Source organism: Pteropus vampyrus, unplaced genomic scaffold (assembly GCF_000151845.1).
Source record: "Pteropus vampyrus isolate Shadow unplaced genomic scaffold, Pvam_2.0 Scaffold225, whole genome shotgun sequence".
NCBI classification, from domain to species: domain Eukaryota; kingdom Metazoa; phylum Chordata; class Mammalia; order Chiroptera; family Pteropodidae; genus Pteropus; species Pteropus vampyrus.
The window spans coordinates 2,592,235-2,617,466 of NW_011889006.1; the positions used below are offsets into that span (position 1 = coordinate 2,592,235).

Consider the following 25,232-nt stretch of genomic DNA (forward strand, 5'->3'; position numbering starts at 1 on the left):
CTGTTTTATTTTCTTCGCACTTAGCACCATCTGAATTTATCGTGCTAATTTATTTGTTTTGTTTCTTTGTTTATAACCTATCCTTCCTCCCCAGCTGCCAAGGATGCAAGTTTCTTGAGAGCCAGGACCTCTGTGGGTTTCAATGACCCACTCCTGGTGCTCACAGCAGCACCTGGCAAACAACATCAGAGCTTGCCAACAATTAAGAATGAATGAATGATTGTATCTTGGAAACAACATTATATTTAAGTGTCTGACTCTCCCACGGTCCTCACTGAGCCCAAGGGCGGTAAATACAGCAGGTTAATCCGGGCTTGAGAAAGAGCTTTGGGCCTGGCCTAAGCCCAGCCCTGAAGCTCCAGGCTGTAGGGAGCCATGAGGCCCTTTTGGCTTCTGGCTGCTCCAGGATAAAGGTCAACCCTTTTGCTGGAACATGAGGTTCTGCACCATCTGGGCCTTCCCGCTTCTGGCCTCATCTCCCTGGACTCCTCAACCTGTAGGCTATGTCCAGGCCAGACCAAACAACTCACGAAGTGCCCACTGGAGAACATGGGATGGCTTCATGCCTGTGTGCCTTTATACACACTGTTCCTTCTACCTGGAATGCCCTGCACCCTTGCTCTGCCTGGCTAGCTCCTTAGTCAGAGCTGAAGGCTGGCTTCTTCAGAGAAGCCTTCCCTGACCCCTCTAGCCACACCCAGTCCCCAACTTCCCAGGACATTATAATGATCTGTTTTTGTGCATCTTCCCGAGTAATTTAGCAATCTCTTGAAGGCAACGACCAGCTTTTGTACTCCCAGTTTGAAGCACAATGCCTAATGCACACAGTAGGCGCTTAATAGATGCTCCAGCACAGCGTTTGGACTTTGGGTTCCCAGGCATTAACACAATTCCTGGAGCACACAGTAGATGCTCATTAAGTGCCCACTGAACCCATGAACCTTAGCAAGCTGACTTTGGCAGAAGCCGGAGGTGAACTGAGGAGTGGGGGTGGGGTATGAATGGAAGATGCTTCTTGGGAAACAAGACAATGTCAGAGGGAAGAAGGCAGAAGGGACCTTAAGAAATGTCCCAGGAGATATACAAAAAGCCAAAATAAAAAGCAAACACGGATGGAAGCATATAAACAGGGCTCTCATTGAGCAAGGAGAGAGAGAGAAGGAAGAATAAAAGAGGAAGCGAGAACTGGGCTCAGAGAGGACAAAATGTGCCCATGAGAGTCACAGAGGACAGGAAGCCAGAGACTAGGACAGACCAACTACCTACAGGATGTCTGGTGCCCTTGCTTCAGCCCCTGAGGGTAGATAAGGGTGGCATGGGCAGTGTAGTGCTATGGTCCCTTCCTAGATTGATAAGGCTGGGTGAAAGGCCACATGTCACCGGGTTTTGGGACATCTTGGGAAACTCTTCCTCTCTTAGGTCAGGAGAGGCCCTATGTTATGAAATAAAGCGCCCCAGATATCAGTCACAAACCTAGTTTCTTGCCTTTGAGTGAATAACTTAGCTGCTCTTGCCTCAATTTCCCCATCAGGAAAGTGGGTAATATTCTTCCTTTAGAGAAACATCAAAATCATACTGAGGTAGGACATGTAAGTGAAATGTACACAGCCCAATACAAACGCCAGGGGTTGACAGGTGATGATTTCTCCCAAAGCCCTGCTATGAATGGGTTTTAAGAGAGGCCATGCCACCATGTCACTGGTGCCACAGACAGATCTGAGTTCAGAGGCCAGGAACCCAGGCTCAGCCCCTGGTTTTTAGATCCCAGTGCCAGATCAATACAATGAGGCAAAGTTTATTCCCCAGTGATGGGGTGAGTGGCAGCAGGCATGCCAGCTGGCCAAGAGATAACTGAAGCTATCCATAGCCAGCAGACCTGACTAACTCCACTACTGAGTGTCCTTTGGAGCCTCTTCATTTCAGCCCATTAAAAAGGGCCGAAAACACTTTTCTGGCTAATCACACTTCAAGGTATGCATGGGCTCCAAGGAGGAGACAGAGTTCCTGGAATCATCTTGGAAAAGGAAATGAGACTCCAAGGCTTGAGAAATGGAAGATTTACAATTTAGGTACATGATCTAAGCAAGCTACCGATTATTTAGAACTGCCGGCTTAGATATTAGACTTAAATGCGAACTCCAGCTCTGCCACTTCACTGAGACTCAGTTTCCTTAACTGTCGAAGGGGGATAACAATAGTACCCAATTCCCAGGGTTCTTACGATGCATAAATGAGCTCATTTATATAAAACCCTCAGCTCAATGCTTGGACCCTAGTAGGTGATCAATATTAGCTATTATGTGAATAATATCACACGCTCCTGGGGAGGAAGGCCAGACCTCTGACTATCTAAGCCACTCTGAGGAGATTAAACTTGTCACGACTCATTAAGTTACCAAATGTCAAATTCCATTTTGCAGTATCTATCAGGAACGTGTGAATCCTGGGCTGGGGGGATGGTATCCCCCCATCGCCCACCTCTGCTGTGTTCTCTGTGACTGATGGGGGGAAGATCATGGATTAGCAGGTCTGCCAAACTTTTGGGGGGGGGCAATTTAAATAGATCCTTGAGCTTGCTAGTCTATCTGGGCTCAAGAATATTGCTGAAGTGCTGTGGTAGCAAGGAGTGGGGGATCAACCTCAAAGGCTCAGAGAAACTTCAGACCAACTTGGAGAGTCCAAGATATTGGAGGCAGTTTTCAGGGCTGGGTGCTGGGAGAGAGAAAGAGGACCAAAGGCTGCACCCTTTCAGGTCCAACTTCTCTCCTCCAGGGCTCTCTCTACACCCCACCTGCACCTCCTATAAGAGTTTCGAACCCCAACACGACCCATGGTGGGTGGGAGGGGGGCAGGTGAGAGGTGAGCAGACAAGAGCAGGGGTGACTGAGAGCAGGATGCCACAGCTGAAGAAGTAAGTATAAATATAAAGCAGCCAGTGTAGGACTGGACAGAGGCCATATGAAACACACGGTACATTCCAGACCCAGCAACAAACTGTACCAGCCTTTTGGAGAGCTGGGAGTGCTGAGGAGGGGAGGGAAGAGAGCAGAGGTTCCTTCGAGGTTGGCCCTGCCTCCTCCTCCCCCAGTTCTCCCAGAGCTCGGGCACCACCGGGAAAGTCCCAATGTTCCTTTTGCAACCACAGGAAACCTACTATCCCTGCTCACATTCTGTACCCAGTGTTCTCAGCAGCTCCCGACTGGGAGGGAGCGATGAGCGTGTGTGTGGGGGAGGGGATGGCGGGGCAGGCAGCCACAGCAGCCCAGGTAACATCAGGGGAGGTGGCAAGCATCACTGGAACACTGACTTATAAAGTCACAGCCTGTAAGTGCTGCAATGGAGGTACAGATGACAGCAAGGTGTAGGTAAGGAAGTGCCTTGCCCAAGGTCACACAGCCAGTTGTTCAGCAGGGCGGGACCAGAGTGCATCCAGAACTGGGCAGTGCTGGGCAGCCCTATTGGGTGTAGTGGGTTAGGAGTGGCAAGCCAGGGAACAGGAAGTGCCCGGGGAATGAGGGTGAGGAGACCAGACTAAGGCTGCCTCTATGCTCTGGTTGGCTCTGGGAAGGTCTGGCTTAGGCACGGTCCCCTCTACTCCTCCCAAACCTCGCCCCCCCAACCCCGCTCCTTAAATATTAGAGATCATGAATGTAAAGCGCCAAGCACCGAGGCTGGTTTGTCAGCCAGCATGAGTCACCTCAACGCCCCCACCCTCCTCCTCCACACACAGATCAAGGCCTAGAACCCCTTGGGATCTTTTCCCCACATCACCACCTCCTTTCTACTGAGTCCCTATAGCTCTTACACATATTTGGTACTTACCACCTGCTGGCTTGGGTTATTATTTAACCTCAACGCTATGTGTTTGTCTCTTCGACTTGCCTGCAAACTGACCAAGGGCAGGAAATTATTTCAATACACCCAACATTTATTGTACATCAACTCCAGGGCCAAGCTTAGCCTGCGGAGGATGAGCTAGAGGGATGGGGGAGGCCTCAAAGAAGCACTTTGTTTTTGCCTCAAGGGCTTTTTAATCTGGTTAGAACAGGATTAGTAAGCAGATCACTAGAGTATGAGACAGGCCACACGCTGTGCCGTGAGAAAGGTACAAACTCAGTGTGTGGGGCGTTCAGAGGCGAGAGGAATCAGGTTTGGCTGGCACTGTTGCAAGCAGGCTTTATGAGCTGGAGCTTGAAAGATGGGTAGATATGGAGTACCGGCTCTCTCGGCATGGCAAATGGCACAACCAACTGTGGAAGTGGGAAGGAGGGAGCAGAAAGGGCTTTAGGAATTGTGCATTTAACAATTTTAATTTAATTTAATTTGATTTTTTTTTAAATTTAAATTTTAATGGCAACCTTAGCAGGACCCAACAGAGCCTTCCATACAGTGGTAGGCGCTCAGTCTAAGTCCTTTGTCCCCTCCTTGGTTTGGAGACTGAAGACCCTTCAGGACCAGCACTCAGCAATGTCTTTCTGCAGAAGGATGGGTAAGAAGAAAACGTGGCTCTGAATAAATCCTTCGGGCTGGACAAAGGGAGGGGCCAGGTTCCAGTTTGGGGTCGTCTTCCTCCACCCCGCTATCCGCTCCCACCCGTTAGTGTCCGGGCTCTTCCTACTCCTGACGTCCTGCCAGGGGGTTCCCAAGCGATCCAAAAGGGCTGGACTTGGTTTGCCAGCCCCTGGAAGTCCCTGGAGTCTCCGGGCTGGTGTGAAGGATCAGGGAAGAGAGACGAGGAGCCGGGAGGCTCCTCCGGGGATCGCTTGAATTGGCCCCCTCTACCCGGCTTCCGTTGTCACGTGACTGAATCCCAGGTCTCCCAAGTCAGGGACTGGCGCGCTCCCAGCTATCCTCCTCCAGACTCCTGGGCCGAGCCCTGGTGGGGCTTCAGCGGCAGGCTGGGCGGCTCCTCTCTCTCGTGGAGCTACACCGCCTGCCCCCATACCCCGCCAACTGTGCTACTCCAGGTCCCACACACTCCTGGGGTTCCACGCAAGGGCTCAGGTCGGGGATCGACAGGTCTGGGTGCTGTAAGGCCCGGGCACGCGCCCTCGAAGTTGCACAGGCGACCCCGGAGGTCCCTGGGGCCGCCTGGTCGGGGACCCAGCGCGCACACTCGCAGGCGGCTGCGGCGGCAGCGGCGGCAGCGGCGGTGGTGGGGAAGCTGCGCGCCGAGCGCAAGCCGCGAGCACAAACAGGGCGAGGAGGCTGGTGTGAGCGCCTGGGCCCGGTGCCAGCGCGCCGGGGCTGGAACACAATGTCCCGAGCGGGCGGGCGAGCGGGGAACGAGAACAGCCTGACTCAGCAGCTGGGTAAGTGGGTGTGCTCGCTCACCAGATTAACCGCTCTTGCAGCCTGCGGTCAGCTACGACCGACTCTCGGAGGCTCCCTCGAGCGGGAGGGGCGAGCTCACTGCCGGCTCCTGGGCTCCCGCCCCTGCCTGCGGCTGGCTCAGGACCTCCACGTGGCCGGTTGGCGTATCCCTCTGCCTTCTCGCCCTTTCACTAAAGCGTCTCACAGCCCCCAGCCTGAGCAGAGTGGTCTCTACCCACTTAGGAGGTGCATTCTTTTCACCCAACCCGGCAGGTGTGGCGGGGCATACGGCTGCTGGATACATGTCACATTTCCTCCAAACCCCACCACTCTGGAAGGCCTCTGGAGGATATAATTCTTCGTTCCTGACGGAGGTAGAATTTTGTTCTAGGGTGGTGGGGAGCAGAGGAAGAGGATGCTGGGAGAAATGGGATATAGGGCAAGATCTCCCCTATCTCTGTCCTCAGCTGACCCAGAGTTCAGAGACTCTTCCTGTCCCCTCCCCTCAAAACCACTAGGCCCCTGAAGGTTTCCTCAGAGGGAGAGAGAAGCAGGTGGGGAGGTGCTTTGAAGCCTGAGACCCTGCTTTTCTGCCTTACCCACCCTCCTACCCAAAGCCACAACAAAGACCCATAAATTCTGCCACCCAGCCACAAAGCTGCTCCTTCCTCCTCTGTGTCTGCTGTCCCCTGTAGTCTGGTGGGGCCAGTGTGAGGATGAAAGCTCCAGAGCGGGGAGCTCAGATGGCAGCCCAGAGCAGGACTCTTCCTGGTGGGTGGGGACCTATCTCATGCCCTAGGCAACTTGGGTGTCTGCAAGGTACCCCAGGGGACATGCTGTGCCTGGAGTGTGCCAGGGCAGGCAGGGAGGGGCTCCATCCCCTGCCGAGTTCCAGGAAGGGCCCTGGCAGTCAGCACAGGCCTGGGCTCCAGGGCCTTCCAGGGTGGGGCTAGGGGAGGGACCCCAGGCTGCTAAAGTGCCTCACCTGGGCCTCACATCCCAGGGCCCAGCTGATGGCATCTCTGGCACCTTCTGTGTGAGGAGATGGATGCCAACACAGGCCTGGGCCATGGACCACCTTCCCACACATATAGGCGTGCTGCCCACAAGTGTTTACCCAGCCAACACTCACAGACTCTGTCAGCAAGCACCTTCACTGTCATCAATTCCAAACTTCTACCTGATGTATGAAATCTGTCCATGATATCCCAGGTCAGTGACTGTTCTGAAACTGTTTGCACACCTGTAGTGACAGGGACACTCTCTCACAATGCAGCCCACTGTCCTTCTGGACTTACCTATCTCCAAGCCTAGTTACCTACAGGACACCTGGACTCACATGGCCTGAAAGTGACTGAACTTATCCTCATGTCCTTCACACCAGCTCTTCCCCATTGCCCACTGCGACCCTCCCATCCCCCAAACTCACCATGATGGTGGATTTTTAACTAACTCTTTCCTTCACCATTCTATATCTGACCTATTACCAAATTCTTACCTTTGTTGTTTTCATTACAAGATGCGTTGTTTATTTTTCTCATTCACCCCTTCCTCTCCAACCCCACGGATTCCACCTTGGGCCCAAATTCCCACTGCAGCTGCTACACTGTCCTTTCTAGCCCAGCATTTTCCTTCCTCCTATACACCCTGCTAGAATAATCTTTATCAAATACTGTTTATTGTGTGTGTTATCAACTTCAGAGTTTTCAACCAAGCCCACTGGGTACACCAGCTGCTAACCTGTGTGTTCCATATGAAGGGATCTGGATTCATTCATGGCGTGCCCAGACCACAGAGTCCAGCACAGGGCTGGTGCAGAGCAGGAGGGCCGCAAAGTGACTGATCCATTTGGTGGCTCCTTTCTCATCCAGTTCTCTCTTCTGACTTGGTCTCCCCATTCCCATCAAGCCTGTTGGCTTCATTATGCTGACTCGGGCCCTTTTGTTTGGAGGAGCCACTACTTTTCGTTTTCCAGAATCTTCAGAGAGGGGTGGGGAAGGGAGAAGCTGACATCCAAGTTAACGTCAGTTGAAGCCAAATATCAACTGCATAAACCTTGACTGCAGAGTGGAATGAGTGCAGCAGCCTGCTGGAGGTCTCTGCTCCAGTAAGAAACAATACTACTGGGGAGGGTGGAAGGTAGAGAGTGCATACCCAATCAATGGCTTTGGGGTGTTCATAGGGATCTTCTCACCATTGGAGATTCCAACCTGCCTAGCTCTGGGTCCCTAGTCTGATGCCCTTGGTTTCTTTCTTGGCACCACATCATACACACACAGGCACATGCACACATACACGCACCCATATACACCCCAATCACAACCTCATAACCCAGCTCAAAATCTGCCTCGTGCAGGAAGGCTCTGATAATCTCCACCTTACTGATTATTTTGTCATCGACTTCACTCTGAGCCTTATGAGCTGCCCTTAATCTTTTCAAAATTAATGGTTTAGTTATTACCAGTAGTTTTTTCAACTCTATTAATTATAAGCTCCTTCATGGCAGGGACAGTGTCTTTTATTTAATATCATCTATTTATTTTAAGAAGGAAGCAAAGATAGGGCACTCAGAGGCCACATAGACCTGGGTCTGGATTCTGGTTCCAACACTTAAGCTGGTTGGCTTTGGGCAAATCTGAGCCAGTTTCTTCATCTTTAAAGGCAGTGATACTTACCTTTGCAGAATGAGGGGCAATGGCAGAGAAGACAAAGTGCCAAGAAAGTGCCTGTTGAGTGCACAGTGAGTAGACAATAGCTTGTCTTCTCTGCAGGGTCGGAGGCTTTCATGGATTGGAGGACAAGGTTCCTTAACTACGCCTCCCCCCGCCCCATATTGAGATACTTTTAAGCTTGAAAAGGGACATTATTAATAATTACATCGATTCTACAGACAACCCCAGGACATATAGCCACCCTGCCCTAACTCAGTCACAAGTGAGAGCAGGGTTCCGATCGAGCGCCGCGGTCACCCAGTGTCTAAGCACAGCGCGAAGCATAGTTCAAGCTCAATGAACGTCTGTTGAACGAACCAGCGAACAGAAACTGTCCTCTCAGTTTCTTGGCGCACCAGCGAGTCAAGAAAAGATCGAAAAGCCCGCCCCCACCGCCTCCCCACCCCCACCCGGATCCCAAAGCCTCCCGCAGCCTTCTTTCTCGAAGGTCTCCCCTTCCCCAGCGCGCTTCCGCCGTCCCCGGTTGCCTTGGCAACAGTGACGTGCCGTGAGGGGCGTCACCTCCATCCTCTGCTTGAACCCGGGGCCCCTTCTCATCCCAACTATGGAGAGAATGAGGTTAAGGTCTCTACCTTCCTGCCCCACTGCAGGGCCCGGAGCTAACTGCACCTACCTGGCCGGCCCCCCCTTGTGCGCGTGGCTCGGTCTAGTGCGGGTACCCATCCCCAGCCCCTTCCGCAGCGCTGACCTGGCAGGGACTGAGAAGATGCTGGCCTCAGGCCGGGGGCTCTCCCTCCATCCCTTCGCCCCGGATGAGCCAGTGAATCCCGAGAACCCTGGCCCAGCGCTCAACCCAGGCCCGCCCCTCCGCGGGCAGCCCTCGGGCTCCCGGGGGGCGGGAAGGATGGGACTCTTGGGGGGCAGCAGGGCGCCGCGGAGCGCGGGAGAGAAGGAGTTAAGCTAGGTGCCGGCGCCGAGCGCGGCGGGGGTGGGGGAGGGGAGCGCAGGGAAAGTGAGAGCGGGGGCGCGGGGGCGGGTGTGGGGAACGGGAGCGAAAGAACATCCTGTGCCCGCCGCCGGATGCGCGCTGGGGGGAGGTAGACCGGGAAGGGAGGGCAAGACAGGGGAGGCCCGGGGCGGGGAAAGGCGCGGCCTCCACCCCCTGCCTCCCCTCCTCCTCTGGGGGCGCCGCCTCTCCGCTCCCAGTTGCGTTCGCCGCGTTTATCCTTGTCCCCACGCCTTCGCAGAAGTAACGAGCTACTGAGAGGCCCTTGAATCTGGTTCCTGGGCGGGGGTGAGCGCTAGCTGGGGAGGGGACGGTCTCGGAGAGTGGGATCCGCAGCAGGGCACGGGCAGGCCCCATCCCCCTGCCTTTCATCACTACACTTCTGGCTTTCTGCGAGGGAAGCTCGCACGTGTCGAACGTCTTCTGTGCACCGAGAGTCATAACACTCTCATTTCTGACAGCAGCACTTCCCGGTAGTAGGTAGGTATTAATAGATCCGTGTTCCGGAGGAGGAAATTGAGACTCAGATTATGGAATTTGCCCAAACCCAAGGCGGTCGGGCTCCGACAGGCTTTTCGTTAGATATAGAGTAAGCTAATTTTCCTTTAGCTTCTCCTGTGCATTCAAGCTCTGGGATGCTTCAAGTCACCCTCCTTAATGGTCTTGCACAGTAGGTTTCTCTAATTTTTCTAATCCGAAATTATTCAAGGTGGTTAAGTGGGTTACAGGAATTGAGAGTGATTAGCCTGAAGACCAGGGTAGGACGGGTAGAGGGTGAGTGGAAGAGGCTGAATGATGTACCTTTTAGGCCTCATTGAGGCCCACCGCTTGTATGCTCACTGCCTTCTAACGTTTTTTTCCAGGCGGAACCTCCTTATGATAGTAATTACTTCAGTCAACATCTAGTGACCTCTGTTCTGGGCACTGTTTCAAGTAGTTAATCCCCAAAACCCCATGAGGTCGGTATTATTATTCCCATTTTACAGGTAGAGAAAATGAGGCAAGAAGAAATCTCAAAGCTAAGTCAGTGACTGAACTGGTTTTGAACCTAGCAGTCTCGCTAGAGCTCATACTCTCAACTAAACTTCATCTAACATGATGGAAACATCACCCTCGAAGGTAGAAAGCTGGTGCGGATGGCAGAGAGAAGTATGTGCTAGGACAGCCCACTTCCTTTTGCCTTGGTGAGGGTAGGTAAGAAACTTGGGGCTGGCTGTGTGTATATGACTCTCTAGCCAATGTTTCCAGATTTCTGGATTTGACAGCAAACAAAAACCAAAACAAGAAAACAAAAGCCAAATTCCCATGAAGAGTTGCAGCTTTAATTTGTGCTCTCTAAGAATATTAAAAAACACATCTACCGCCTATTATCACCATCATTTCATAAAAGTATATTTTAATTCTCCTCAAACTGACATCATCTGAATCAAAAGCAGTCATTCCCAAGAAAGAACAGTCATTGATTTTACACCAACAAATAAGACATTTCTCTCTTTATTTTTTTGTCGTGCTGTAGACTGATGAAAATATACTGGGAATGCCTCTGCCTCTAATCCATTTGAGGGTAGAACCAAATGAAACGGGCTTTCGGTGTAGCAGGAAGGAGTTAGGTTAGAGCCAAGAAAGCTCTCCTTTGGAGGTCTTTAAAGAACATGTGAGCACTGTGTTTGCTTAGGATGTGAGGGTTGCAGAGTCAACTCCTTGGATTGGCGAGACCAGTAACTCTGGGTCACACCCCAGAGAAGGGCAGGAACCTTGTTCTGAGGATCTATGCTCAGATCCACCAGGGGAGCCTTGGAACCCCAAATGGTCCTCATCAGGCAACTGTTTTCTTCCTGGAGTTCAGGGGTGGTGATTGGTGGTCCCATGGTAGAGAGGAGGCCTCTGGGGGTCTCTACTCACAACATGCAGGGAGTCCATGTAGTTACGCAGTTTGGGGCTGGGTAGAGTGCTAGGACTGACCCTTGAGGACCAAGGATGGAAAAAAGGAAAGGAAAAGAATGGCCGCTTAGGAATGTTGCCTGCAGCCCCAGTGTGGTGGGTGAAGCCTCTTTTAAGCCCAAGTGCAGTCCAGGACCCAGAACCTTCCAACAGGAGTTAACAGGCAGGTAGGGCCCTGTTCTGGTACAACCGTGCTCAGTGCTGGCTTTGGGTCTGAGCCTGGCTTGGGGCTTGTTACCTCCTTGTTCTGTACCAGAAGGTGATACCAGCAGTATGGGGATACTGGGGGGTGGGGAAAGGGAAAGGAGGGGGAAGGGTCTAGACGGTCTCACCTGCTCCATTCTGGTGGTGAAGATCAAGGCCTCCAAAGTTGAGCTTTCATTCTCCAGGGTAGTGGCATCTTCTGACTACAGAGGCCTCAAGCCTCTTTCTGTCCTCTGTGTGTGTATGTATGTGTTTGTGTGTGTGTGTATGTGTGTGCACGTGCGCGCGTGTGTGTGTGTGTGTGGTGGTGGGGAGACTGGGGCGTGGTACTCACAGATTTAGATCCCCATGGTTTAAAGGCACAGACCTACCCAAATTTTAATCTTCAAGTTTTAGAATGGTAAATCTGGATCTCCTTAGGTTACAAACGCAGAAACTGAGACCCAGGCAAGGGCAGCCCCTCCTCTAGGGTCACACTGGTTAAATGGGCCTGGAGCCCCAGTATCCAGATTCTATATCACTGTTCTGCCCTCAAGTCCTCAAAGAATGATAGGAGTCATGACTTAAACACCTATTAAGTGCAGGACTCTGTGGTGAATGTTGGAGATGCAGACAAGTGCCCTCAAGCGCTTTCGGTCATACAAGTAAAAATATACACTACAGTAGACATGCAGATGCTGGAAGATGATAAATTTACCTCAAAACTGTAAAACTTTATAAGGTGCTCCCCTCTCCTCAGGGGGGCTGTACTTGCAGAAGCACCTGAGGCCGAGCAGTAGATCTATGGGGAAGTGAGGGGAAACAGGGCTGCTAGTGGCCACACCCCAAATATCCCTCCCAGAAACATCCAATGGCGGTTGCCGGGAAATTGGGTCTCTGCTGTCCACTAACGGAGGAAATGTAGCCTCTGGCGCCGCCTGCTGGGGCCCCACCAACCTGACTCCCCGAAAGAAAAGGAGACCTGAAGGACCTTTCTGTCCCAGACTTTATTCCTATAGAGTCTGGACCCTCGTTTCCTACAGCCTCTGAACTAAACTACTCCTTCCAAGCACCCCTGGCTGCCCCCGGTTTCCTTTGTTGCCCGGGTTCTGATTCTAGTACCCTGGGTTTCTGGCCCTGCCAGAGTTCTGGTTCCAGAAGGTCCTTGCTGGGTGCCTCGGGCCTAGCTCCCACCTGGGTGCAAGAAGACATGGGCAAGAGTGTCCCCCAGGACCTGGGACAGCTGGACATCCGCAAAAGTGTAGTGGGCCTGGCCATGGGCGCTGGGGCCATCTACCTGCTCTACAAGGCCATCAAGACCGGCATAAAATGCCAACCACCCCTCTGCAGCACCTCACCCATCTGTATCGCCCGTGAGTGTCCGGGCCCTGGGGAGAGGGCTCTGTCCCAGGAGGCACCTGCTTTCGAGGCCTCCAGTGTGGGAGGGCCCAAAGGTGACTCTTTTAAGTTCTTTTTCTTCCTCTTTCTTTTCTGCATCTTCCTCAAACCTGTCCTAGAGATGCTACCTCAGGGTCCCTAGGTAGTGGATGGCACTGTAGGGGATCCTCAGGACTCATCTGGCAGGTCTTTAAATTCTCATTCACCCTAGCTTCCAGGATGCCACCGAGTGGAAATTTGGCATCAGCAGTTCTCCCCAAGGGAAAATTGGGGGCCTGCATGCCCAGAGCCTCCACTAGTTCATATGATGACTTCGTGCATATGCCAGGAAATGGTTACGGTAAACATTAAAAACTGTGATGTTTACAGTATGAATAATACAGCATTAGATATGTGCCCTTGTGCAGTACACATCCTGTTCAACTGTACGTGGGGGTCCTACATATAGCAAGAAAGATTCTCTTCAGAAAAAGCAAGGCAGCTTTGTCCCCAGGTCTTTCTCCCTCACCCCAACCCCATTCTTTCATTACTTCTGAGTCCACAGCCTAAACTGGGTTGGGGTGGCTGTCTAGGCCTGGCAATCGAGCGAGAGCGGCATGGGAGGGACTCAGGTGAACTCCGGAGGCTTCTCAACTCTTTGGAGTGCAAACAGGATGAATACACCAAGAGCATGATCCTGCACAGTATCACGCGCTGTGTGTACTTGCTGGAGGCTGAGGTGAGGGAAGGGAAGCAGGAGGTTCCTCCCAGTCAGCCTGGCCCCTGGAGGCTACAGCAGATCCTTTCCCCCTCGACTGGTCAGACTGTCCTGGGACCTGTCTCTCCATCTGATGGTGGGAGGGGTTGTGCTGAGGGGTCTTGGTGATATGGCGGGGCTGCGGGGGAACCGTGGGCCCAGGACACCCGCTTCTCCTGCCTCTTCTGTCTCTCCTGGCACACACTAGGCCTCCGCTTGTACTACTGATGACATCATGTTGGTGGGCTCCATGCTGGATGACAAGGACAACAGTGTTAAAATCCAAGCTCTGAACACACTTAAAGCTTTCTCTGGCATCAGAAAATTCCGGCTCAAAATCCAGGTGAGCCCAGGGCAAGTGGTAAGGCAGAGTGCACAGGATATCCCTAGTCTGTGGGTCCTTTAACGGGTAGGATAAATGGTCATGTTCCAGAAGTTTGTTTAGGTCTGAGTTTATAATCTAGAAATGTGTTTTTCCTTAGAAATATGTGGGGAAATGGTGGTCAGCTTCCCAGCAGAGTCAAAAGCCTTTGACTCTCAGGATGAAACAACTAGGGCACTGGGCGTATCTCTGAACCCCGGACAGCAGAACCGGCCCCCCCTGAAGTTCTCTCTGACACCAACCGGTGTTTTACAATTCAGTTCAATCTGACACTACCTGGAGTTAGCACAGACTCCACAGGTTAAGGGCTTAGTCCGATAAGACTGACTACCCCCCCCTTCAGCTGCTAGTCACAAGTCCCAGTACTTCTTACTGACTGAGCTATAAATTTGGAGGTTCCCACGACTCTCCTTTCGGGTTTGATAATTCAGTAGAACAGCTCTCACAACTCAGGAAAACTACTTATGTTTCCCAGTTTGTTATAAAAGGTGCAACTGAGGAGACAGCCCAATGAAAGAAATGCATACGGCAAAGCAGTAGGAAGGTGGGGAAGGTGGGGTGCAGATCTTCCATGACTTCTCTTAGCACACAACCCTCCCAGCACTTTGATGTGTTCACCAACTTAGAAGTTCTCTGAACCCTGTCATTTGGAAGTATTTATGGAGGTTTCTTTATGTAGGCATGATTGATTAATCATTGGCCATTGGTGATTGAACTAAATCTCTACTCCCTTTTTTCTCCCCAGAGGTCAGGATAGGGCTAAAAGTCTCAACCTTCTAATCATGGCTTGGTCTTTCTGGCCACCAGCTCCTATCTAGAAGCTATCCAGGGGTAAGCCATGAGTCACTTCATTAGTATAAACCCAGGAGTGATGGCAAGGGCCTCATTATGACTAACAAAAGACCCTCCAGTCAGGAAAACATTTTAGGAGCTCTGGTCCTGGAACCAGGGACAAAGACCAGATGTATTATCATACCACAACCCCCATACTGTGCTGGTCAGAGGCTGGTAGCTGGGCCACTAATGCCTTCTCTACCACCTTGTAAAGAAAATATAATCCACCAAAAGTCAGTTCCTCCAGCTTCCTGCTGTCAGGCTCTCAGCCTTACCTCTTTCCACACATCCTTTTCCTGCTTTCCTGCTGATGCCATGAAAAAATGGCTTTCTTCCTGTCTGTGGTCAATGTTAGCCTCTATCGTGGATCCCATCCTCCTCCTTGAGAGCCTCTCTGATGCGGCCTTTCCTGCTCTTTCCCATTTGTATTCAACAAGCTCTATTCCCTCACACCTTAAAAAGCAAAACTAAAAAAAAGTCCCCCCTTGACCTCTAAACATCTCTGTAGCAAATGGTCTATCCCCCAAATTAAAAATAAGCAAAGTATTTAAAACTTACAAACATTTTATGTGTGTATGGTAGAAAGAATAACAATAAAAACAAAACACATATAACCGAAACCCAGGCTGAGAAATAGTACATAACCAATAGATTGGATGCCCACAGATGCCCCGCCCTAATCCTGGCCTCTTCTCCTACTAATGACTAATCATTTTCCTGAATTTTGTTTATCAGTTCCTTGATTTTCTTTGTATTTTACCATGTATGCATGCATCATCTTATATTGTAGCAGAGCAAGGCAGACGATAAATGAATAGGTAACATATAGTTTGGAATGTTTTTAAGCTTCAGGTATCTGGAAGTATGCAGTATGTATTCTGTGGTTCGTCTTTTCCCTCTCAACATTGAAAGATTCATCCATATTGATGTGCATAGCTGTTTCCTTCTTTTCCACTGCTTAGAGTGTTCTACTTCATGAATACCTACAATTTATTTATCCATTTGCCTGCCCATGGGTAGGCGTTTGAGTTGTTTGCACATTGTGCTGTGAACATTCTTGTACACATCTCCCTTGCAGACGTGGGAGACTTTCTCCAGGTTACGTATGCAGGAGTCAAATGGCTGGGTGAAAGCGTAGGCCCAACTTTTCAAGGAAGGTTGTATCAATTTACACCCTCCACCAGGCTTGTACAAGTGTTCCTGTGGCATTATTTTCTCTCCAACCTTTGGTATTCTCACACTTAAAATTTTTTTTGCATTAAACTTTTTTTGGGGGAGAAAAGTTCTCTAGGTCTTCTGCCTCTGTCTTGCTGCCTCTGCTTCATCCCTTGGCCCTCTCAGTTTCCCAACGGCTGATTCTCAAGGGTATCAGAATTCCCTGGAGGGCTGGTTGAAATGAAGGTCTCGGGGCCCCACACCCAAAAAGCCCAGTGTAATGAGGAAGCTGTGTTTTTCACAAGCTCCCAGGAGATTCTGATGGAGCTGGCCACTGTTTCTTCTTTCTCTTGAGGTCTGTATCCTGTGAGGACCTGTACTCTGTTCTCTCTCTGGGTGAAAGCAGCCACTCTCTGGCCTCGGTTTCTATATAGATGTGCTGTCCTGGTCTCTGTCCACAGCCTGGGGGCTCCCCTGACTTCCGGACCTGTGACCAGCAGCTCCACTTAACAGCCTAGTAGCCCTTTAACCACACATCCAAAATGGAGCTTGTTCCTATTCTCTAAGTTAGACCACCCTCTCCAGAGGGATCTGATCCCATCCACCTCCTGCTTTGTCTTCCTTAAGGCTCTCAGGATACACTGCACTATCAGCTCCACCCCAATCCCAGCCATTTACATTGTATGTTTCATGCTCTCCCACTCTCTAGGCTTTGACCTGCTGTTCACTGCCTGAAATCCCTTTTTAGACTTGCTAACTCCTGCCTGTCCTTCCGGTCTCAGCAGATAGTAAGGGGTGGGGACAGGGAAGAGCTAGGGTCTAATGGGAATACTGTGGCCCTCACTCCAGGATTCTTGCCTCCCTCTTATGTGGCTCACAAAGATACAGCTTGTGAGATAACCTATCTTTGGTAATACTTCTTGGTCCAAGAATCTTGCATTTCAGAAGCCAAGATCCTTTTATTCATTCAATAAATATATATTGAGCACTTACTTTGTACCAAGGCTAGGCATTGGAGATATAGCAATGAACAGAACAGAAAAGATCCCTGTTCCAGTGGAAATTGTATTCTAGCAGGACAAGCCAGGCAGTATACAAATAAGTGAAGTATGTAGTGTGTTTCATGTGACAAATGCCATGGAGAAAATTAAATAAAAGGTTGGTAAGGAAGGCTGATACAGAGATGGTGTTGCAGCTTCAAAGGAGAAAATCTAAAAGATAAAAAAAAAAAAAAAAAAAAGAAAATCTTTGGGACCTAGGGCTTGATGATGAATTTGTAGAAATGACACCAAAAGCATGATTTATGAAAGAAAAAATTGACAAATTGGACTTAATTAATGAAAAACATTTGCTTTACGAAAGACCCTGTTAAGATGAAGAAAAGATAGGCTGCAGACTAGGAGAAAATATTTGCAAACCACATATCTGACAACTCACATCTAGATTATATAAATAGCTTTCAAAAATCAATATTAAAAAAATCCAATGAGAAAGCGGGCAAAAGGCATGGAGATATTTCATTAGAGAAGATATACAAATTGCAGATAAGTACATGAAAAGATGTTTAACATCAGTAGTCATTAGGGAAATATAAATTAAGACCACAATAAGATATAACCATACACCTATTAGATGATCTAAACTCAAAATTAGTGACAATACCAAATACTGTTGAAGATGTAGAGAAACTGGGTCTCTCATAAGTTGCTGATGGGAATGTAAAATGGTTGTGACAGCCACTCTGGAAAAACAATTTGGCAGTTTCTTGAAAAAAACTATACATTTACCACGCAAACCAACAGTTGCACTCCCAGGCATTTAGAGAAATGAAAACTTAAATTTGCACAAAAACCTGTACACAATTGTTCATAGGAGCTTCATTTGTAAAAGTCAAAAATTAAATAACCAAAACATCTCTCAACAGATAATGGTTAGACAAACTGGTAATACATATCATGGAACACTACTCAGTAATAAAAGGGAGTGAACTTTTGTTACACGTAATAATTTGGATGGAGTTCAAGGGCATTATACTGAATGAAAAAACTCAAGACTATCACAAAGCATGATACCATTTACATAACATTCTCCAAGTGACATAATTATGAGATGAAAAGCAGATTAGTGGTTGCCAGTGGTTAGGGGCAAGTGTGACTATAGGGAATCTCACAAGGGGGATCTTTGTGGTGATGAGACAATTCTGATGGAATAATCTGTTGATTGCAGTGGTGTTTACATGAATCTACACATGTGATAAAATGACACAGAACTACACGCACACATTGTACCAATACCAATTTCCTAGTTTTGATACTGTAATTATGTAAGTTGTAACCATTGAGGGAAACTGGGTGAAGAGCACTCGGGACCTCTCTGTACTATTTTTGGAACTTCCTGTGCATTTATAATGATTTGAAAATAAATTTTTTAAAAGTGTGTTGCATGTGACATGCTATAGAGAAAAATGAAATAAGGGTGGGGTTAAGAAAGGCTAGTATGGAAGTGGTATCGCAGTTTTAAAGAAGGAGGTGGTCAGGGAAGACCTCACTGAGGTGACAATAAAGCAAAGTCTTGAAGGAAGTAAGAGCGAGCTATGAATATCTTGAGGAAGAACATTGTAAGTGGAGGGAATGGAATAGCTTATGCAAATACCCTAAAATAGGTGTGTACCTGGCATGTTCAAGGAATATCTAAGAGGCCATTGTGATGGGGACTGTGGAAGCAACTGTAAGGACTTTAGCATTTGCCCTCCATGAACTAGGGACTCCTGAGCTGAGGAGTGACATGTCTAACATGTCTGCTCTTCCAAAAATAGATTTGGAGGTGGGGGATGGTTGGGTGGAAGCAGGGAGACAGGAGGCTATTGCAGAAATCAGATGAGAGATAATGACTTGGAACAGAGTGCTAGAAAGGGGATGGTGAGAAGGGGCTTGATTGTTGATAGTTTTGAAAGTAAAGCCAATGGGATTTTCTGAAGGACTGGAAAAGGGATATGAGAGAAAGAAAGTCAAGCCATAGATTTTTGGCTTGAGTATCTGGAAGGAAGACAAAGCCGACAGTTGAGACAGGGAAGGTGGTGGAAGGAGCAAGTTTGTGGGCCAGGAGCATGTTAACTCTGAGAGGTCTATTAAACATTCTGGAAAAGAAGTGGAATTGGCACCTGAATATATGACTCTGGAGTTCAGGGAGAGGTCTGAGGTGGAGACAAACTTGAGGAGGTTGGTCTGAAAAATCAGGAACGAAGTCTATGAAAGAGAAGCAAAGAGAAGAAAGAATTTTGAGGATGTGGGCGTGGTTAACTAGGTCAAATAATGTTGAGAGTTTACGTTAGAGGGACTTGTCTCTTGAGTTTGGCTCAGGCATCATGGGTAGGGGCAGTGAAGAGTGAAACCAGAGGCTGAGACAGTGTTGGGGATCCTTGAATAAAAGCAGATTCTTCTCTCTCCCCTCCCCCAAAGGAACACTCCATCAAGGTACTAGAACTGATATCCACCATCTGGGACTCCGAGCTGCACATTGCAAGCCTCAGACTCCTCAACAACCTTCCACTGCCTGACTTTGCACATCCACAGCTGCGAAGGGTGATGCCTGCCTTGATGGAGATTCTTCAGTCAAACTATATCCTGGCACAGGTGCCTCAAGACCATGGCCCAGGCCTTGCCCACCTGACCAGCCCTAGAACAGCATCTAGGGGGAAGAGAAAAGATTTGTGTCTTCTCTGCTCAGGCCTAGACTCACCTGCCTTCTCACACTTTACTATTTCCTTTATTCAGGTGCAAGCCATACGATTGCTGAGCTCCCTGGCACAGAAGAATGATCTTCTCTATGATATTCTCAACTGCCAGGTAAGAAAGGAACTGAAGAGGGGCTGATGGATTCCAACTCAGATATTGGGGAAGGAAGAATCATGGATTCTCCAGACAGACTTAGACCCAACAAGATTGTCTTGTTCCTCTTCCTGCCTCTGCACTAGATACGTTGAAAACCATTCCCTCTTCTATTATCCCAATAGAGTCAGAATCCATTTTGTTGGGAGGGGTTGAGTGGTTATCTAAACTCTGAGAAACAGGAACACAGGTGACAAAAGTTAATGTAGGTATTTTGATATTAGGTAAAAATTCTAACCATTTTTAGGAATAGATAAAGTCACTTCATAATAATTAATGGTCCAGAAAGATAAAGCAACTCTAAACTTATATGATCCTAGTAACAATCTCAAAATATATAGAATATACTTGATAGAATATAATTGGAATGCAAGGATTTTTTTTTTCAGTTTTATTGAGGTATAATTGACATAAAATTGTAAGATATTTAAAGTATACATTTTGGTGATTTGATATAATTATATGTTGTGAAGGATTCCCACCACCTCGTTAACACATCCATCACCTCACATCTTTTTTAGGGGGCGGGAGCGGAGAAGATAAGAACATTTATGTCCTAATCTCTTAGCGCATTTCAATGATATAATACAGTGTCATCAACTATAGTCACCATATGTTACATTAGAGCCTCAGACTTTATTCATCTTATAGCTGAAAGTCTGTACCCTTTTATCAGCCTCTCCCTATTCCCCCCTGCTCCCAGCTCTTGGCAACCAGTTTTCTCTGTTTCTATGAGTTTGACTTTTCTTTTTTTAGATTCCACATAAAAATAAAAGTGATATCATGTAGTATTTGTCTTTCTCTGTCTGGCTTATCTCACTTAGCATAATGTCCTCAGGGTCCATTCATGTTGTTACAAATGGCAGGATTTCCTTCTTTCTCATGACTGAATAATTATAAAGAAAAATTAACACATCCACCACCACAGTGGAAGATATGAAAAATTTATCTACTCTTTTCAGTAGTTAATAGATAAAAACCTAAAACTAATAAGGGTATACTTGCTGTGAACAACACAAATAAGCTTCAGCCATTAGATACACCCAGAACACTCTAATTAGAAGATGCTCATTCCTCTCAAGCACATAAAATATTTATAAAAATTAAACACACATTAAACTTTAAAGTTTGTCATATTTCACAGAATCAATATTATTATCAGGTCACTCGTGTGTTGTGACCGCAATGTAATTATGTTAGAGGATGATAACAAAAGGAAAAATTTAAAAATTCTACAGTTGAATCTGAAACTTAGATATATGGGGGAGTCAAGACTATAGGAAGATGGAAGAACGTTAAAACTAGTCTTGGATTCCATTTCCATCCTCTTTGCATCCCATCACAGGTACACTCCAACTTCCTGAACCTGTTCCAAGCCACACAACCGGGGAGTCTGCTGTTTGAGGTGCTGCTGTTTGCCGAGCGGCTGAGTGAGGGCCGGAATACACCCCACTACCGTGCTGTGAAATGGCATTACAATGAAAAGTCTCTGCATGAAGCTCTCTTTGGGGACGAGTCACGACTGGCAGACCGACTGCTTGCCCTGGTCATCCACCCAGAGGAGGAAGTTCAGATCCAGGCCTGCAAGGTCATAGTCAGCCTGCAGTGCCCCCAGGACATGCAAGTGCGGCCCTCCTTCTGCCAAGCCAGTCATTCCTACTTTAATGGGGAATAAAATTAAGGAGAGCCAATAAAAATGAGGATGGGAGAGAAGCTTGAGGGGCAGTGTCTGTCCAGGGCTTTTCAGGGCTGGGTAGAGATTTCATCTAGCATATCCCCTACCCTAGAATATGACAAAGCATGGGCATATCTCGCAAAACACTTCCCCACTTCCTTGTTTAGGGGACAGAGTTCCTTCTTTTGCTGCTTTTCAAATTGGAACGTGGAGCCAGTGCTTTCAGGGAGCTTCAAGGAGAAGGCAGGTTTGGGGACTGAGGCCAAAGATCATCAACAGGAGACAGTATAGCATTGGGTTACTCAGGATGTGCTAGGCTATGCCACAGTAACGAACAACCTCCAAATCTTAGCAGCTTAAAAATGATCAAGGTCATTATTCACACTACATGCCCATCCGGTGGGGGTGGTGATGGAAGGGCAGACGTTTGTTCCACATTGTCTTCTCTCAGCGACCCAGGCTGAGGGTGACACTTCATTGTGTTTCTGTGACTTCTAGAGAAGGAAAAGGAAATGTGACAGTCATCACTGGCTCTTAAAAGTTCCACCAGAAATGACGCTCACCACTTCTGCTCACATTTCACTGGCCAAAGGGGCTAGGGGATAACAATCTTACCATGTGTCCAAGGGAGAATTGCAAATATTCGGTGCCAGCATTAATGACAGAGAACCACAGGCATATTGGAATCAGACTCTCTGGTGTAAATCCCACCTCTGTCACTAGCTGTGTGACCTTGAACAACCTATTTACCGGAGGCTCAGTCCCCTCATCTGTAAAAATGAAGTAATAATAACACTCACCTTATGAGGCTGTTGGGAGGATTCTAAGCGGATTAAATTCTAAGGGGATTAATGAAGGTAAGGCACAATGTTCTGCCAGAAGAGGGTATTCTTTAAAGATGGGCTCTGAGGAGCTAGGAAATCATTGAGAAAATGAAATATTAGCACCGGAAATGTCGTTGGAAAGCACTGAGTTCCTCTCATCTCAGGGTTACAGGCACTAGCACCCTGAAATGCCACTAGAACTTAGCTTTAGAAACCAGAGTGACTGTGTAATGTAAAACCATAACTAGAATCTGTGGCAGTTGAGAAAACGTCTCAAAGTTTCTGGCTTTTAGTGGCCAGTTTAGGACTGAACTACTTAAGATCTGTCCCTGACCCAGGACCTCATCGCTTGGGTGGGTAGAGGTGGGCTAGGAGGATGGTTATTGATGAGAGACAGCCAGTTCCTACTAAGGGACCGTCCTCGTCATCATCTCCCAAAGTCTGACTTGTCACCTCTGAGTGACAAGTCAGCTCTCATCTCTCTCTTGAGATCAGGCCTGAAGCTGCTCCTTCCTGCTACTTGTGTACACTGCAGTCACCCCAATGAAAGCTGTCAAAAGCCAACCTCACCCTACCCACCTCTCAACCAGTGCCCTTGTGTTCCGATGTCACCAGCTAGGTATTGGGCAACGCCTTCAACTGTTCCTGCCCACCACCTCCAGCCAGCCATCTGAACGTCTCACTTCTACCCAGTTCTCCAGTTTCTGCTGCTACCTATCCCCTACATCAGAACTTTTGCATAGTCGTTTTCCTACTCTCGTTTCCATCCTTTCCGGCCCTACACACTCCAGAATAATCTTAGTACCATACATCACATCATCCTTGAGAACCTTTAAGGGCTCCCCATTGCCTTAGTGAACTCTTCCTTAGCCCCCAGGCTAAGTCACATGATCTGACAAGTATAAATGTACTTATAGCAAAAGCAGGTTGAGTTTTGTTCTCAGAGATGGTCCCTGGACCCCTTTTGTCATGATTGCGTCAAATGAAGTAGCTTTACATTTAAGGCCATTCACAGTATGGTCATCTTGCCTTCCACTAACCTACCATGTCAAATCTCATCTCCAGCCAAACTGGAATGAGCCAGTCTTGCCTCTGAGCTTTTGGTACAAACTTTTCCCCACCTACAATGCTCTTCTCTCTCCTTTGCACTGGGCTGTGTCCTATAGTATCATCTATTGCAGCCTGGAGCTTCCTTCAGTTATGCCAGCCTTTGGTGGTTGCTGTGGCACTTCTCAGCTAAACCTCTCACTTGGCATTTGGCAAATAATTAAAACTTGGATCTTATAAGCTTTGTTCTTCCTTTTGCAGTGGGTCATACATATCTGACTGCGTAGAAGCCTTGAAGGAAGAGCCTTCTCTGGGTAGGCGCGGATAACGGTTAGCTGGTGGAAATAGTTGGATGTGGGTAATGAGATGGAGAAAGTTATATACTGGTTATTTGTCACTGTGTAACAAATTATGAAAAACTTAGTATATCAATCTGGGTCCAATCAAGAGAAACCACACAGTAATTTGAACAGGGAAATTTTGCAACAGGGGATTGGAATATAATGAAATGATTAGTAGGGAGTAAAGAGAACTCTAAAGAATACACAAATAGCAGACACGGGATCAGCCCCTAACCCCAGGACTGAGGCTGAGGATAGGGCACCCAAGAAAGAGATACCCCACCCCCCAAGGCTGAAATCTAGACTTTGTTGAGGAGAACACAGCCTGTGGCTCACCAAATGGCAGAAAAGTCACCGTGGTGTCATGCCAGTGGAACTTACTGGAAATATGCCCTCTAGGATGCCCTCTAGGATGCTCTTTATGGGAGGTGTCATAACAAAGCCACTCTACAATGAAACTACCTGAGCTGGGTGTGGGGAAGTGGCTACCAGCTGGGAGCTGCTGGCCTCCATGTATTGCAGGACCCTGGTGCTAAAGAACCTGTGAGTGCTGCAGGAATCTCATGCTGCAGAAGCCACGTGTACAGCAATTACTGGAAGCTGGAGAAGCTGCAAGAGCTGCAGGAGGCACTTTTCTTACACTACTGCCCAAGGAGAGCAGTGCCAGGAGAAGCAGCTAGCCACTGGGAGTTACTGGCCACTCCAAAAACTGGGCACTGGTGAAGCTGTTTGTACTGCCAGAGCTTACCAATTGAGCACGCTAGAACCAGGAAGCAAAAACCTTTTCGTCTTGCAGTGTCCCTCCAGCTCCCTCCCTCTTAGCCATTTAAAACATCAATAAACATTTGTTATCTCTCACAGGAATTCAGGGGCCTATTGGCTGGGTGGTTCCGATTCAGTCGAGCTGTGGTTGCAGTCAAGTTTTTGGCCAGGACTGCAGTCATCTGAAGGCTTGACTGGGGCTGGAGGATCCATTTCCAAGATGGGTCACTTACACGTGGCTGATAAGTTGGTCCTGGCTGTTGGCAGGAGGCCTCATTTTCTCTGCATATGAACATCTCCATGGGAATGCTTGAGAGTCTTCATGACTTGGCAGCTGGCTTCCCCATGACTTAATCGTCCAAGAGAGAACAAGGCAAAAGCTGCGATTCCTTTTCTGACCTAACTTTGGAAATTTGGTTACATTATCACTCCACCAAATTCTATTCATTAGAAATGATTCTCCAGAGAAGAGAGGAGAGAGGCAGGGACAGCCTTCCAGGGTAGGAATCCGCTTGACCTTTACCAAAAGAGAAACAGACCAATCAGAGTTTCCCTCTGATGGGATTATGGTAGAAGCTGGGGTGTTGGTAGATGGTATTTTGCCATCCAGACTGCTAATTACTCCTGCAACTGAAGAAGAAAGTGTGGGATGGAGACTCCAAGCACCACCAGACAGCCTCTAAGAGGACCCCGACACACACACACACACACACACACACACACACACACACACACACACACACAGAGCAGAGACTGCTGGACTGTGGCCCATGCCTGATTTTTATCTGGGCACATGGCTGCCTAAAATAGACAATACATATCCCAGCTTTTCTTGCAGCTAGGTAAGGCCATGAGACTATGGCTGGCCGATGGAATGGAAGAGTCCTTAAATGGAGAAGTCAGGCTCGCTCTTTCCCCATCCTCCATTCCACTGTGTAATATGAACAGGTTGGTAAGCAATCTTGGACTATGCTGATGAAGGCAATACTGATAGATGTCAGAGCAATGAAATTAAAGCAGCCTGGACGGCTGAGGCTGTGGAGCTGCCATTTCCACGCTGCACTGTGTATGCATGG

General features: G+C 48.4%; 1 protein-coding gene and 1 long non-coding RNA gene across 6 annotated transcripts; one reads left to right on the forward strand and one right to left on the reverse strand.

Annotated features, from left to right (window-relative positions):
- Positions 1-4,085: 4,085 nt before the first annotated feature.
- On the reverse strand, positions 4,086-8,090 carry LOC111747490. Of its 3 annotated transcripts, XR_002783551.1 has the most exons (4): positions 7,054-8,090; positions 6,446-6,556; positions 4,359-5,678; positions 4,086-4,250 (listed from the first exon to the last, which is right to left on the reverse strand). It is a non-coding gene; the product is annotated as an uncharacterized LOC111747490 (long non-coding RNA). The 3 variants fall into 3 exon arrangements; XR_002783549.1 differs by having other exon boundaries at positions 4,359-7,433; positions 7,989-8,090; XR_002783550.1 differs by having other exon boundaries at positions 6,446-8,090.
- Positions 8,091-10,057: 1,967 nt separating this feature from the next.
- Positions 10,058-21,220, forward strand: ARMC12 (armadillo repeat containing 12). 3 transcript variants are annotated; one of them, XM_011373536.2, is made up of 6 exons: positions 11,387-12,569; positions 13,086-13,231; positions 13,458-13,592; positions 19,079-19,252; positions 19,394-19,465; positions 20,853-21,220. In XM_011373536.2, exons 1-6 carry the CDS (start codon positions 12,326-12,328, stop codon positions 21,180-21,182), a joined length of 1,101 nt encoding a protein of 366 aa, XP_011371838.1. In that variant the 5' UTR covers positions 11,387-12,325; the 3' UTR covers positions 21,183-21,220. The 3 variants fall into 3 exon arrangements, with proteins under 3 accessions (XP_023394277.1, XP_011371838.1, XP_023394276.1); XM_023538508.1 differs by lacking the exon at positions 11,387-12,569 and adding an exon at positions 12,604-12,853; XM_023538509.1 differs by lacking the exons at positions 11,387-12,569; positions 13,086-13,231 and adding an exon at positions 10,058-10,140 and having other exon boundaries at positions 19,079-19,465; positions 20,853-21,212.
- Positions 21,221-25,232: the final 4,012 nt, after the last annotated feature.

Excerpts from the sequence above, each read along its gene's own strand:
- ARMC12 (XM_011373536.2), top strand. The coding sequence starts at position 12,326 with ATGGGCAAGAGTGTCCCCCAGGACCTGGGACAGCTGGACATCCGCAAA. Across the intron at positions 12,570-13,085 it reads CAGTGTGGGAGGGCCCAAAG|GCCTGGCAATCGAGCGAGAG; the intron begins GTGACTCTTTTA and ends GTGGCTGTCTAG. Across the intron at positions 13,593-19,078 it reads AATTCCGGCTCAAAATCCAG|GAACACTCCATCAAGGTACT; the intron begins GTGAGCCCAGGG and ends CCTCCCCCAAAG.